The sequence below is a fragment of the Saccharomyces eubayanus genome, chromosome VII (assembly GCF_001298625.1).
Source record: "Saccharomyces eubayanus strain FM1318 chromosome VII, whole genome shotgun sequence".
Classification (NCBI taxonomy): Eukaryota; Fungi; Ascomycota; class Saccharomycetes; order Saccharomycetales; family Saccharomycetaceae; genus Saccharomyces; species Saccharomyces eubayanus.
Genome location: NC_030982.1, coordinates 294344 through 309537, shown reverse-complemented (window position 1 = coordinate 309537; position 15194 = coordinate 294344). Strand labels below are relative to the sequence as shown.

The 15194-nt window shown below is 39.1% G+C and overlaps 9 protein-coding genes across 9 annotated transcripts; 4 read left to right on the top strand and 5 right to left on the bottom strand.

Annotated features, from left to right (window-relative positions):
- Nucleotides 1-7: 7 nt before the first annotated feature.
- Nucleotides 8-1144, bottom strand: ARC1 (Arc1p; the record flags this gene model as incomplete). Its single annotated transcript, XM_018365033.1, has 1 exon — nt 8-1144. One exon carries the CDS (start codon nt 1142-1144, stop codon nt 8-10), a length of 1137 nt encoding a protein of 378 aa, XP_018222133.1.
- A 360-nt stretch (nt 1145-1504) lies between these two features.
- MLC1 (Mlc1p) lies at nt 1505-1954 on the bottom strand (the record flags this gene model as incomplete). The annotated part of the gene is made up of 1 exon (XM_018365032.1): nt 1505-1954. One exon carries the CDS (start codon nt 1952-1954, stop codon nt 1505-1507), a length of 450 nt encoding a protein of 149 aa, XP_018222132.1.
- A 290-nt stretch (nt 1955-2244) lies between these two features.
- Nucleotides 2245-4182, top strand: RMD9 (Rmd9p; the record flags this gene model as incomplete). The annotated part of the gene is made up of 1 exon (XM_018365031.1): nt 2245-4182. The coding sequence occupies one exon, from the start codon at nt 2245-2247 to the stop codon at nt 4180-4182; it is 1938 nt and encodes a 645-aa protein (XP_018222131.1).
- Nucleotides 4183-4462: 280 nt separating this feature from the next.
- On the top strand, nt 4463-4888 carry DI49_1865 (uncharacterized protein; the record flags this gene model as incomplete). Its single annotated transcript, XM_018365030.1, has 1 exon — nt 4463-4888. The coding sequence occupies one exon, from the start codon at nt 4463-4465 to the stop codon at nt 4886-4888; it is 426 nt and encodes a 141-aa protein (XP_018222130.1).
- A 241-nt stretch (nt 4889-5129) lies between these two features.
- On the top strand, nt 5130-7001 carry CUE3 (Cue3p; the record flags this gene model as incomplete). The annotated part of the gene is made up of 1 exon (XM_018365029.1): nt 5130-7001. The coding sequence occupies one exon, from the start codon at nt 5130-5132 to the stop codon at nt 6999-7001; it is 1872 nt and encodes a 623-aa protein (XP_018222129.1).
- A 173-nt stretch (nt 7002-7174) lies between these two features.
- Nucleotides 7175-8557, bottom strand: NSA1 (ribosome biosynthesis protein NSA1; the record flags this gene model as incomplete). Its single annotated transcript, XM_018365028.1, has 1 exon — nt 7175-8557. One exon carries the CDS (start codon nt 8555-8557, stop codon nt 7175-7177), a length of 1383 nt encoding a protein of 460 aa, XP_018222128.1.
- A 254-nt stretch (nt 8558-8811) lies between these two features.
- TAF6 (TATA-binding protein-associated factor TAF6) lies at nt 8812-10362 on the top strand (the record flags this gene model as incomplete). The annotated part of the gene is made up of 1 exon (XM_018365027.1): nt 8812-10362. One exon carries the CDS (start codon nt 8812-8814, stop codon nt 10360-10362), a length of 1551 nt encoding a protein of 516 aa, XP_018222127.1.
- A 211-nt stretch (nt 10363-10573) lies between these two features.
- Nucleotides 10574-12583, bottom strand: SLD3 (Sld3p; the record flags this gene model as incomplete). The annotated part of the gene is made up of 1 exon (XM_018365026.1): nt 10574-12583. The coding sequence occupies one exon, from the start codon at nt 12581-12583 to the stop codon at nt 10574-10576; it is 2010 nt and encodes a 669-aa protein (XP_018222126.1).
- Nucleotides 12584-12875: 292 nt separating this feature from the next.
- Nucleotides 12876-15053, bottom strand: DI49_1860 (uncharacterized protein; the record flags this gene model as incomplete). Its single annotated transcript, XM_018365025.1, has 1 exon — nt 12876-15053. The coding sequence occupies one exon, from the start codon at nt 15051-15053 to the stop codon at nt 12876-12878; it is 2178 nt and encodes a 725-aa protein (XP_018222125.1).
- Between the last annotated feature and the right edge of the window lie 141 nt (nt 15054-15194).

The window sequence follows — 15194 nt, the reverse complement described above, 5'->3', positions numbered from 1 at the left end:
CATATCTTTAACGGACTTGAGCATCAGCAATAGTGGCAACCTTGAATGATTCGCCCTTGGCGTTAGTCAACTTTCTTACTGGATGGTCCTTTTCTTCTTCGTCTTTAAAGATAACCTCCAGACCGCTATCGGTGGTGAAATGAGGTTGTAATTGTTCCCAGATTTTCTTCTTTGGATTCAACTGTTTCATTGGAGCTTCATCACCGAATCCTTCAAAGAATACCTTGTCACCAGCCTTGGAACCTTTTGGTGGTTCCACAAACTCGACTTTATCGTCGTTAGAACCACACAAGACCATGGCCGTGGACTTGATACCTCTCATGTTAACAGGCTTCAAGTTGCATACAACAACGACGTAACGTTCTTGCATCGCTTCCAAGGGAAAGTGCTTGACTAAACCAGAACAAACAGTTCTTGGGCCTTCTTCATCACCGACATCAATGGTAGAAACATATAATGAGTCTGCATCTGGATGCTTGATGGCTTTTTGAATAAAACCAACACGGAAATCAATGACGGATGCTTTTGGCTTTTCTGGGGCTTGGTTTTGTTGTTCTTGTTGCTGCTTAGCGTTAGCGGCCTTCTTGGCGGCCTTCTTTGCCTTTGCCTCTTCTCTCAATTTCTTTAAAGTTTCTTCATCTGGCTTACCTTTTGGTTGATCTTGCTTCTTATCCTTCTTACTCTTATCGTCGCCGGCCTTGGCAGCGGCGGCTGCATCGGTTGCACCGCCTGCTGGAGCCTTCTTCTTCTTCTCAACGACTTCACGAGGCAAGTCTAAATCGTGGTTTATGGTCAATTGGTCAGCACTGGACACTTCTAACAAGTTTTGCAAATAATCAATCCATCTTATGATGTGTCTGTATTGGGTATAGGTTGACTTGACGTCCTTGGAACTTGCTACTAATTCCTTAATCAATGGTAAGGCGACTTCGAAGACGTGAACGTCGGTTGATGTTGGGTACAAGGTGGAGACAATGAAGGTGTTGTCTCTTAATACCAAATTCAATTGATCTAAGTGTGGTTGGACTTGACCAGATTTTAGAACTGATTCCCATTGGGCAGCTTGAGCGGATTGTTCTTTGGTGAAAGAAACAGGGTACTTTGAAATAATAAGCGATTCGAACTTGGCGACGAGATCGGACATTGACTCTTAAATTCTATGTTACTCTATTATCCAATTGACTTCACTACTAAAATACGTCACTTCACAGTATGCCTTACCCAAATCGCTGAAAATTTTTTTTTATCTCTTGCAAAAGTCACCAAATCGTTGGAATCCCTTCAAGAAATCAGAGCAAAACTGCAGCTCGTTGATAATGACTATCGCATACCATTATCGGTAGTATTTATCTATATATGTATAGATACTTAATGGACAAGTGAGATGTAACAACCAGACTGGGAGGTGGAGGATGGCTTGCAATTGCACGATGGTCCATTTTTTTTATTTCGGGTTGGTTTATGTTATGTACTTATAGATGGCCTACTTCGCGGTTCCGCACATTCATTGTCTTAAGACGTCCTCGATGAACTTCTTGTAGTCTATTTGGCCGTTGTTGTCCACTTCAACGCCCTTCAACAGCTCGTCCACTTCAGCGTCAGTCAACTTTTCTCCCAGGCCTGTAAGCATGTACCTCAAATCACCGACAGAGACCTTTCCTGTGCCCTCCTTGTCAAACACCTRAAACGCCTTGATGAAGTCCTCAGTCTTTGCACTGGTGGTGGCGTCTAATTCCTTCCCGTTGGTCTCAATCAGGCTGGAGATCTGGTCCAATGTCAAGCTGGAGGCATCTCTCAAGCTGGAGTCCGCGTTCAAGATGTCCTGCACGAACTGGTTGGTGGGGTTGTAGCCAATGGCCCTCAAATAGTCTCCCAACGAGTCCTTGGCGATGGCGCCCTGGCCCTTCTTGTCGAATAGTGTGAAAATGTCCTTGTTGGCCCTGGTAGCTGACATTGATACTGTGTGTGCGTGTGCGGTGGTTGCTAGCGGGGGATTACTGCAAAAGACCTCTTACGTGTCGATCTGCTTTTAGCATTGTTTTGTTTGAGTCTACCTTTCAATGGCTATGTTACGGCTCGTGTGCGGTGATGTGCGGTTGTAGTTCTTAACTGAGTAGGATATGAAAAATGGAACCACTACGGCATTAGGCGTGAAGATCCTAAAGGATCACAGCACAAAAGTAGTAAGGTTTTAGTATAGTTTGTTCTGAAACTTGGACATTACAGTTGCAAGAAGAGTGAAAAATGATGCTTAGAAGGAGCGCGGTGAAGCCGTTGAGAACGGTGCAGTTGGGCGTGAGCAACGCTCTTAGAGCCGGCTCGATAGGTATGCTGGGTCGTCATCTTACCAATACGGTTCTGAACGAACGTGCGTATCATTCCAACCAAGGTGGCGGTAGGAAGCCATTTGACGGCGGTCAGGACAAGAAGAACAAATGGGTTAGGCAGGGGAAGAACAAGGCCGTTCGAGAAGAATTGAAAGTGGATCCGGCGTCTCCATGGCGCCACGAGCTTCTTTCGTTCGACGAGTGTGTCTCATCTGCTCTGAAGTACTCTACTACCCCGCTGCAGAACACTTACAAGAGAATGGACAATAAACAATTGAACACACATCCGTCGTTCGCCCTGTTTTGGGATTCCATGGGTAGAGCAATGGAATTGTATTATTCTCTGAGAGAATCGCCTGACTTCAATGCGTACCGTGTATCACGGCTGATTCATTTGTTACACAATGGTCTGAGGTCGACTAGAGATCAACTAGTCAAGCTAAGTAGGAAACCTGATTATGACTCGCAGTCTTTCCATAAGGAAATGATAAACTTTTTATGTAACTCCTTAAAAGACATCTCTGATGACGTCTTGGCGAATAAGGTTTCTGTTAACGGATACGGTGCGACTCATCTTCTGACCTCTTTCAAAGAATTGTCTTTTAACGATGACTGTATTCAAATATGGGAAACGGGGAAGACTTCACCCAACGAAACTACATCTGAGGCATTCAAAGAAGCCAAAGTAGTTGGGTTTATGCTACCATTACTTTACGCAAAAAACCAGTCTTTAACCGAGCCTAACGAACTGTACAATCAAGTTATTCAGTCGAAAGAATTTACCCACCCTAACCTTTATAGCGGGTTGATTAAGGTGTTCATTAAGGCTGAAGATTATGAAAAAGCGTTGTCACTCTTCGGTCGGTTATGTGAGAAAGCAGAAGTACGGAATTACGGTTATTTGATTGAAACGCATTTGAGCTTTATTAGTGATTCTAAGAATTTAACTCTGGCAGAAAGTTTTTTTGATAAAATTATCAATGACGAAATGCCATATAAAATCATTTTACAAGTTTCCACGGTGAACTCGTTTCTGCAAAATATATGGAAAGGGGAGAATGATTTTGACTACGTCTACAAGATTTGGGAAAAAGCCGTTCGATTCTATGGTAGCACTGTCAACCCCGGAATCCTGTCTTCATTGAACAATACGTTTTTCACAATTTTCTTTGAAAACTTCGTTAACGACAAAATCAAGGGCTTTAACAAACTGCAGGAAATCATAATGTTCTACAGCGGTGTCAAGAAAATTGACGAACCATTTTTCAATGTAATGTTGACTAAAGCTACTACTTGGCATGAACGTAGCATAATCGATTTTATCGATCAAAACTATACTCTCTACCATATTCCAAGGACTATTATATCATATAGAATATTACTGAAATCACTCGGAAGCATAGACGACACCACCAACGAGGAGATTTTGAACAAATGGCTGGAACTAGTTAAGAAATTAGATGAGTTAGGCCAACAGTATATAGCCAATGCAGACCTATCCGCGTTGAGAGATGCAACTGTCGTCTGGTCGCAACAAAAGAAGGATGAAAAGGAGCTCATTGCTAAATCTGAATCAACAGCAACTACAACAACCGATTTAAAGATTAAAGATCCTTTGGAACCCTTGAAAAATGATGATCTTTCATCGAACTCGGAGGACAGGATAGTACAGTATTTGAAAATACTAAAGAGATACACGCCTTACTTCCGTGCTCCTAAACAAGTATTTAGGTATACCACTGGATGCGCAGAATCATACCCAATACTAAACGGATATTTACACGAATACTCGAATATAAGTGCCGAAGATATCCCTGTACCTGAACTACATAGTTTTGTGCCTAGAGAGCAGTAGATAGGGAGTTCATTTCTTATTCCCGTCTTAACATATGCATGCTTGTAAATAAATACCTTTACATATCATATAATGTACATATATATAAATAAGATAAAATCATCTTTCATATATAGATGTGCATTTTTCCCCTTCTCAATAACGATGATAATTTCTAGAAAAAAAAAAAGGTGATGAAAACGATAAATATAAGAACATTTAAAGCGGCCCCAATAATGATTGCCCTTTCAATTAGGTAATCATACTACTACTAAATAAAACAGCAATTCAGATAAACAGTATGGGGTTGTGCGGAAGTAAATCTCAACCAATGCCCTCGCAAACCACAACAGTAACACCGAGAACAAGAACAAAACCAGTCAATCGTGGTACTACGAACGCAAAAGAACAACTTCGACAAAAAGAGAATGAAAGTGAAAAGAAGAAAAAGTCATCTTTAAAAAGCACAACAGGCCAGCCTGTGAAAAAGAGAGAAGGTAGCAAACTAAGTGGCGCAAGTGATACGAGCAAAGATAAAGTAAGTCCCAAAGAAGCTGCAAGACTGGCAGCCGAGAAAAGATTTCATGAAACAAATGAGAAGTATAATAAAGGTGAGTTGGGCAAGAAACTGGCGCAAGAACGTGCCAAGTCTCACAAGACTCGTTTGATGGAAGAGACTGAAAAAAAGCATGCTGCACAAGAAAGAGAAAACATGATATATGATTGAGAGATCCCCAGCTGTCTTACTGAAAAGCACTAAAAAATGGAACTCAAGGGCGCTAATATTCTCGTTAATCTTTTATCTTATATATGGCTGTGTATCTTTTATACCCATGTGTGTGCCAATGGATTTTCTACGGCCTTAAAAAAGTGAAAAATTATACTCCACTTCTCTTAAAAGTTGCAGTAAGCAAAAGTAAAAAGTCAAAATACTGGACAATTTTAGAACACCAAACCAGTAAGTAAAAATGTTGTCGAGATACAATCGAGTTATTGATATCGAGGGCGGTAACGCTGAAATTTCGTTACCCATTGTCAACTTCCCACCATTTAGACTTAGAGCCCAGCTGATTGAAAAAGATCCCGTTGTTTGGTTGCATTTATTAGAGACATATGTAACTTACTTGGAGTATTTGATGCAAGGAACTAACATTGAACTACTGAATGATTCTACACTTGATCATTTCCGTCTATTTTTAAGAAGTTATCTACATGAAATTGCGGATGAAGAGGGGAAGTTATTAAGTCTCGGTATCAATCATGATGTGTCTGAGCAGTTGCATCTACTGAAGGGCTGGATATTCTCATTGGTTAAGAAGTGTGGCCTGCTGCACCTTCAAATATTTGGTGATTCTCTTTGGGACATGGTTAAGATATACGTCAAACGCAACCCTGATTCTATTCGTGGTTTGATTGACGGTTCATTGAAACCACAAATCAACACGCAACGTGTACAGTTGGACAAAACTTACCAACTTCAACAGCATTTAAAACAGTTGATAGAATCCGGAAAATTCAAAAAGCTAGATTTAAAATGTGTCGAAGATCTGCTAACAGCTAAGTCTATACAACCAAATAAATTCGCGGAAAACTTCTTTACAGCGAGCTGGATTGAAATTTTAGAGGCATTATGGTCGAAGGGCCAAGGCAGGGCCCATGAAATTTCTAAAAAATTAATTATCATTAATATATTTTCTGTTTCTGCCAACCATTTACTGAAAATAACCCAAGAATTGGGTATAAGTAATTTGGAAACTTTAGCACTATACCCACTATTAGGGACAATACTTATAAATGAAAATATCCACAAAAGACTTCCTGATTTGAAAAGCAAGCTCCTTTTTTTAAATTTTGGATCACTGTCAATGAATATTGGAACCAGTACTGAACATTCATCATCAACAAGTAACGAAATTAATGAGGATCATGTATTGTCATTAATGGAATTGTTTCCCCAATTCTCCAAATATCAATTATCACAAACCCTTCTTGCATATGATGATAACATTGAGCTAGTGACGAATAAAATATTTGAAGATCCTACTATTATTGAAGCATTCCCCAGAGAATCCGGAGAAGAAGAAACAAGACCAATTTCGAGCGGAAACAATACTGCTTTTACGGATGAACTAAGCTTATCAAACAGAGTTCCTAGCTCTAAGAATAAGGACTTAGATAAGAAGATTATCTCAGGACACGTTCCAGATGAATTAAGAAATAAAACTCTAACAAGGGCATTGAAACTTTTATATGAAGGTGACGAAGATGAAAGGGATGATACTTATGATGAAGCTGATGTGAGCCGATCTGATTTATCGAAAAGAATCAACGTTCAAGAAGACGAGGGAAAAAGCCAAAAGCAGGATGACACAAGTGAAGAGAAACAACCTTCGCAGTACGATGCTGTTGAAGCTTACTTATGGGAATTATTAAAACAGGACCAAACCTTGTTTGAAAGATCTAAGAGAGGTTCAAAAGTAAGGAAATCTATGAAAGAACACACTTCATGGTCAGATGAACAAATTGAAGGCTGGTCGCGAATGTTGGAGAGATCACCTCAACGAGCCAGGCTTCTTGAAGAAAAATTCATGTTTAAGGGTAATTTCAAATCTGGTAAGACGTCGTACGTTCATAACCGTGATGATAATACTAAAGACTCTACTAAAGAACAAACGAAAAAGAAAGCACCAAAGGTAATCAAGAAGGATGAACCACAGTCTGTTGAAAAGACAAAAAGACAACATGCCAAAAATGAAAAGAAGAAAGGAGCAAGAGCTAATCACAATCGTAAGGGAGGTCATGATAAGAAGTTAGCTCGTGCTGGAGGTAACGGCGTTTGATAGAATGCTTTTTGCACATAAAAATAAACAGTTGTACGTAGTTTCAGTAGACGATATATAACTACTTGCAGATTATATATTCTCTTTAGCTTTGGGTTGGGAACAATAGCGTCCGTATAATACTTCTTAGTATCGGTAAAGAGAAATTTCCCTATAACTAATGTCTTTTGGTGTTAAGTTTTACCTTTCTTGCTAGCTTTAGATACACCTGATTTTCCTTCTAATTTGGTCCAAAGATCGTCTGCATCATCTTCAATTTCCGCAATTTTTCTCTTTTGCTTCTCTTTGGCAGCTTTAGCGCTTGCACTTAATGGCATTTCAATTTCAGTATCATCTAACATGATAATGGCATTTATACGAGACCCAAGGTAAGCCTTTACCAACATTTTGTTAGTTTTTATATCGAAGACACGAACATATCTATCTAGGCCACCTTGTAAAAGATATTTACCACCATGTACATGAACGTAAGTGGATGTACCAGTGATATCATCTCTACCTATCTTGCTTAACATCTTACCCTTTCCATCAAATTTAAACACGTTCCTTTTGAGATCGGTAGTAATTACATTCAACTCGTCAAAACTTCCGGATTGTAAATTTCCTAAAGAAGATACAACATTTTTTCCATGTGTGTCAAAAACTTCCATCTGGGATAGTGGGTCACGGTTGGGTAATAAATCTATTTGGGCAAAAGGCTTCCTGCCATGTTGTGTACTGTATTTAATTAAATGGGACCAGCGTGATATAGCGGAAAACTGATAATTCAGTTTATCTTTATCTGTTTGATTGGGGGAAGGCTTCAAGAACTTCAAAGCCATAGGCCATACTGGGACTCTCATATCTAGTCTATCGTTCTTGACATTTTTAGCTTCCCATACTTGTTCTAAAGATGTAAAGTCAGATTCCATTTCAACCAGTTTCACTAGATTTTCTTCTCCACCATATGCAAATAAAATTTTATCGTCATGGGCCTCCTCTAGATCATACAGCTGAAGAAATTCCAATGGTGCTTTTAGTTCAAGGGACGCCAATTTATTTAGCTTTCCATCTTTTTCTTTCTTTATAATATGCAGCGAACCTGATTTAGTGGCAGCTACGAAAGTGCTATTCAGCGGCTCATTCTTTAAAGGACATAATGTAACAAATTCATCGACTAACTTGGTCCTCTTAACAGATTTTTTTGACAATTGCTCAAGTTTCAGGTCGTTCAAAAGATTCGATAATGAACTGACAATCTCAAATTCAGAAATGTCGAATTTAGGTAAAGGATCCATCACACCTTTACTTTCTTCCTTTACCGCGGTTTCTGCAACTTCATTTTCCTTCGCATGCTTTGAGATTTTCACGAGTTCAACGACACCTGAGTTTCTAGCCAATATGACTTCATCTTTAGAAATCATCCATATTTTGTTAATGTGACTTTTCAATCCCTCGGCTAGATGAGGAGCCACGTGAAATGGTTGTAGAGCCGTTTGTACAGAAGTGTCAGTGCCAACGTTACACAAAAGTTCCTTTATGGATCCATTATCCACACAGCTAACTAATAATCTCATCGTATGATTTAACCTAGAGCTATTTATTGTTTATTTTCAACTTTATGACACTCACCGTAATGATGCTTCGACATATGGGCATCGCTTTCAAAATTTTTCAAGTTTCTCTATCGCCTAAAAAGATACCCGGCAACACGAATAAGAAACATCAATGTCAATTTGAATAACAGCAAAAGTAGTTCGAAAGTTAAGGCCGTAATTGCTTTCGAAGGAGGGTTGAAGAAGCCCCTCAGTGTAACTAACCGTCGGTCAAAATGTCCACACAACAGCAGTCATACACAATTTGGTCTCCACAAGACACTGTGAAGGATGTCGCCGAATCGCTTGGGTTAGAAAATATCAATGATGATGTCTTGAAGGCGCTTGCCATGGATGTGGAATACCGTATTCTAGAGATCATTGAACAAGCGGTTAAGTTCAAAAGACATTCTAAGAGGGATGTGTTAACTACAGATGATGTATCGAAGGCACTGCGGGTTTTGAACGTGGAACCTTTATATGGGTATTATGACGGCTCAGAGGTTAATAGAGCTATATCATTTAGTAAAGTTAATACATCCGGAGGGCAGTCGATCTACTACTTAGACGAAGAAGAAGTGGATTTTGATAAGCTGATAAATGAGCCATTACCGCAAGTTCCCCGTCTACCAACGTTTACTACACATTGGCTCGCTGTTGAAGGTGTTCAACCTGCCATAATCCAAAATCCAAATTTGAATGATATAAGAGTATCTCAACCCCCATTCATTAGGGGTGCTATTGTCACTGCGTTGAATGATAATAGTTTTCAAACTCCTGCATCTTCATCTGCTGCAAACGCTTCCGTGACAGATACCAGCGCCTCTCAGCATCTGTCTAACGTCAAACCAGGACAGAATACTGAAGTTAAACCATTGGTGAAACATGTGCTATCCAAAGAATTACAAATCTACTTTAACAAGGTTATTTCAACTTTAACAGCGAAGAATCAAAACGATGAAAGCGTACAGCATATGAAGCAAGCAGCTCTGACATCTTTGAAGACTGATAGTGGTCTCCACCAATTGGTTCCTTATTTTATCCAGTTTATTGCTGAACAAATCACCCAAAACCTTTCTGATTTGCAACTACTGACGACAATCTTAGAAATGATATACTCTTTGTTGAGTAATTCCTCTATTTTTTTGGACCCTTACATTCATTCATTGATGCCCTCGATATTAACATTGCTCCTGGCTAAAAAACTAGGTGGATCACCAAAAGATGAATCGCCGCAAGAAATTCATGAATTTTTGGAAAGAACAAATGCACTACGTGATTTTGCTGCATCTTTACTAGACTACGTATTGAGAAAATTCCCACAAGCCTATAAATCATTAAAGCCAAGAGTAACCAGAACACTATTAAAAACATTCCTGGATATAAATCGTGTCTTTGGGACTTATTATGGGTGTTTAAAGGGTGTGTCAGTTTTAGAAGGTGAATCCATAAGGTTTTTTTTAGGTAACCTGAATAACTGGGCGCGTTTAGTATTCAATGAAACTGGTATTACTTTAGAAAATGTAGAGGAGCATTTGAACAATGAAGCGAATTCGACTAGGACAAAATTTACTAAAGAAGAGACCCAAATTTTGGTGGATACTGTCATTAGCGCATTGTTAGTTTTAAAAAAGGATTTGCCAGACTTGTATGAAGGTAAAGGTGAAGAAGTCACAGATGAAGATAAAGAAAAATTGGTAGAGAGGTGCGGTGTCACCATCGGGTATCATATTTTGAAAAGAGATGATGCAAAAGAATTAATCAGCTCCATTTTCTTCGGTGAATAAGAAGGATTAATTTAAAAAAATTAGTGGGAGAATTGTAATGGTTATCCGATTTTATATACCTATACTCTGGGATATGTATTTACGTGACAAGAGATATGTAATTATGTATGCAGGAGGCCTCCAGAAAGTCAAATCAATGCAGTTTAATTGTATTACAGTTTAATGGGAATCGTTTGGAAAAGCCGACTGCAAGTTCTTATATTGATGTTGTTTAAGGGGCAAATAAACGTCTTCTAACTCTTCTTTTTGAGTTATTTTCCGACGAAGTTTTAGTGAGAGTAGCGGCCAAGGGCGAGATTTTCCTCTGAGGGTTCTCCACACCTTCGTGGAGTGTATCAGGTTTGGGATTTAGTGGTGATTCAACGATGCTTTGCAGCTGTGCTCTTTTATTGGGGGTTGTCGTCCTATTTTTCGCGGCAGGGGTGGCTTGAACTTGTACGTTCTCCTCGGGATCTATACTCTCATTAGAAGGCACTGTTTCATTGATATCTTTACGTTTTCCAACTCTACGAAAGGAATTATTTGTAGAGGTATGTACACCATTAACTGTGCGTGGAAAGGTTGTCTTGAGTGGGATAGTTGACGGGCTAGGAATTCTTGACGTACTTAAATCAGAAACTGAAAATTGTCTTTTCTGTAAATGATTCATGGTTAAATCTGACTTTGTTCTTCCTAATTGGGAAGGACGCCTCAAGCTCCTAGTTTCGCTTTCGAGGAATTCGTTCAAGTTAGAGTTCGTTCTAAAATCCAAAAGTTCTGGAATTGGAGTCGTTATTGATTTCCTGCTAAATATATTAGGCTCTGTTCCGTTTAATGCAGGTGACGATGGCACAGAGTTGACGAGTGAAGAGCGAGATGTACGCTGGCTTGTCGATAACTTATTATACAATTCTGCTGTACTAGGTGACGACCCACCTGTAGTATCGGTGATTTTTTTAGGAGCTCTTTTTGGCCTCATGCTTGGTCCCTTAAGCTTTTGGATTATAAAGTCAACGGCATGCGGCACCTTTTTAGTGAAATATGGAATAAGGACATAATTTATAAATCCGACCAGTGAAGCTTCTTTATTTTTATTCAAAATATTATTTTTATGCTCTTGTATTGTACCATTGGTTATTTCTATGGCATCCGGATTAGGTGTTTCACTTGACAGCAAAATATCCAGAATACATGCCCTATCTAAATACAAATCCAATTGTTCACAATAGTCCAAAGGAGTTGCTATTTTTTCAATGTCCTTATTTTGTTGGTTAATAGCCTTCTTTGGTCTTCGACGAATCAATCTTTGTTTGGTTAAATTGAGTGATCTCTTTTTCAATTTCGACTTATACCTTTTTTCAAAGTCTTTGAAATTACAATCTAAATTGTTTAGCCCTATAATCTCCAATAACAATAGTATTTGTAGTTTTATCTCTCGAGATTTAAATATAACACATAAGTCAGCGACGGTTGAACTATTGTTGTTTCCACTTTGTATGACGAATTTCGTAAGACAACCGTTCCTTTTTTCATCTGCAATAGGACTGCCAAAAGGCTCTAATAAAAGTCTATTGTCGTGTCTAGCATTGAATTGAACAATCGATAAAAGGAATTTTTGCAATATGGCTTGATAAGCTATTTTATAGCTACCACTTCCATATTTCGTTCGACATGTATTTTTGACTCTCACTAAGTTCGACTTGACGAAATATGCTAAGGGTACATGTATGGAAAAAAGAGCTTCATAGTACTTATTTTCTATGTACTCTTTAGGATCGGAGTGATCGACATTGACCTTTGATTGGCCTTTCATGTCTGGAGGCTTCATATCCAGTTTGAAGCATGTGTCCTTTTCGACTTTATGTGAGACCTTAGGTTCTTCCGACCATAAATGAAGCAGCTCTTTAAACTTCATTTGGTCCCATGTCTTTAATGTTTCACGTTTGCCTCTCTCTCTTTTCAGTGATGATATAATTTCCGTACTTTTCTTTGGCAGGCTATATTCATTGAAATAAGTATACGGCCATTTTACCCAAAACCCTGGCCCATACTCCTCTAACAAAAAATGTTCCTTCTTAGAGTTTGCACATATATGCTTCATGTGGCGCCTATCCTTTTGTTGCAGTAATTGAAGAACGTAAACTGGCAAATCTTCGGATCTAATAATGAGTGGAGAACCTAAGCTTAGGTCAAGGCCCTTCGTTGCTTCTTTTATCGATGCTAGGACTTCCCATGTCTCCATTATCAGAGGCCTAACCTTTTCTGCCCTATATGATCTACTTGGTAGATTGCCAAGTAGCCATCAGGATATTGTTTCTTCTTAAACTATACCCATCACTTTTTTTTTCTCTAATTAACCGTGGCTAGAATACCCGATATTTCAAGGTGATGGGTAGGGTGTCGGAAAACAAGCAGGTTTTACAGAAGCATTATAAACACACTAGAATATATTCGAAGAAAACTAAAACATTTGGTTATATAAGGGAATAGACGATTTAAAGTTTGTAAATTTTATTGAAGAATATTCATTGTATTTAATAATGTGGGACATTCAAGCAAGTGAAAACCATGTTTACTACGCTAAATATACCCTCGCCCAGAACCAATCCTGAACTGAATACAATCATTTTGGTTTTCGCATTCAAATCACCCCTGTGTTTCTTTAACCAAAGATGTGAAGCCAACCCACCGATGAATCTTGCGATGGTAAAGCTGGGGGAATTAAATATACCAACACCGACTGCTACTCCGGAAGGAATATATATAATCCATCCATAGCCATAATCCCTGTAAGTGTTTCTGATCAGCGATAGTACAGCAAATATAGCCCCAAGAATCATAGAGCATTCTAAAGCTTTATCTGGAAGGCCTTTACCAGTAACAAGTCTTGCACAATCTATCCATACCACTGCCGTAGGTATCCTGAACTGTTCACTGGGGATTGTATAAACCTTATTGTAGCACATGTACATGAAACTGGATAAAATAACAGACCAACAGGCTCCGATCAACTGGGCGCAGAATTGAGCCCTTGGAGAGGCACCGAGAAGGTGCCCTGTTTTCAAATCCTGCATTAAATCACCTGCTTGTTGAGCGGAAGCTTCCGCAATACCTCCGGATACCACATTCATCAATACCGATCCGGGTCTATTCCTGGGTATAATGAAAGCAAATATCAGCTGAGAAATCTTACCAATTCCGCTCACAGGATTCAAATCAGTTTCTCCAAGTGCTCGAATACCAAGAATGGATAGAAACAGGGCAAGTATCAAAGCGGTAATAATGGCATAGAGAGGGATGACTTCTATTCCAAACAGATATATTATGGATCCTATGCATATAATGGAGGATATTAGGCATCCACTAATAACAGTAGTATAACGAACTAGATGCTTAGAGTCTACTTCAATATCGTTATCTATACTTACTAATCTTACTGTATCTTGTCTTCCATCTACATTTGTATTTCTTCTACTGCTGTTGATGGCACGCTCTTCTTCTAATAGCATGGATTGAAATGTGTCATCGATAATAGTGTTCAACAAAGTAGCTTTATCATCAATGAGAATGAACTTTACGATGGATTTTACAGTCACAACAATGAAAGCGACAACACTGTCGGCAACCATGATGGAAAGGGACGACCAAAGAATCCATCCTTGTACGCCCTTTTCCCAGTCATGAACATCAGCATCCGGTGGCACCCACCCTTTATATTTTGCTAGTGGAGCTAATACTGCCCAACCCAAAAAGCACCCAATGAGCATGTATGACACTGTTGGAAGACCCATTATTATTCCTTGACCTATATATGCAGGCGATGGTTGAATATTCCAGAGATAATTATTCGAGAGGTATTTCCCAAATACTGGAATGGATCGTATCACTGGTATAAAATATGACACCATGGTATAGAGTGATGAGGCAATGAAAGTTTTGAATAAAATAAGAATGTTTGCCTTATAGTTTTCAGCACCAGCGGAGAGAACGGAGCCATTGTCCTGGCTGGTTGCCGAGTAATCGCCAAGATCACTAATAGAGGAGTTTATTAAATAGTCAGCCTCTTCTGGATCGCTGTTCGGTTGTAACACCTCAGGACATTCGTTCAATCTCCTTTGTCTCATTTCCAATAGCTCTGATTTGGAAACCTCTTGTAAAATCTCTGTCCCATTCAACACCGAAATTAAAGTAGCTGTTGCGCTGCCACTGGGAAAGGGCAGTTTCTCTCTGACAATTACTTGCTTTMTAAGAGGAACTGCAAAGAAAATGCCGAAAAATGCTAATGCGGTGGACCATATCAATAATTCTCTAAAGCTGAATGATTGTCCTTGTTCCCTTAGTCCACCACTCTCGTGGTTAGTAAGAAACTTCTCAATGGCGGGTATAACACCAACAAACCCAAAGGCTAATGGGCCTGTTCCGACAGCTACAGCCATACTTTGCACATATACATTCTCTACATCACTGAATGGTCTGTCATTTGGAAAAATCAGAGGCCATATGTTCTTGAAGAATGCGCATGCTAATAATGCCGATGGCAACGACATCATAGAAACCCAACCAGTCTGTAGGCCAAATTGAAAGTTTGATGTTAGCACCAAAGATCCTATAATGATACCTGCTATGGTCGCTCGGAGAGTTATTTGCTTCAAAGCAGGTTTGTTGTCCCATGATACGCGCTGTACTTCTTGAATTGGTGCAGATTGTGGCATTCCTAAGTAGTTTTGGACACTTTTCCAAATCTTTGATTGTTAATTCTCTATAAAAATGAGTCTTTTTCTTCTAGTCTAGTGGTTGCGCAATTCAAAAAAATAATCTTGAATTAGATCTTCCAAACACTATCTTGGCTAGCC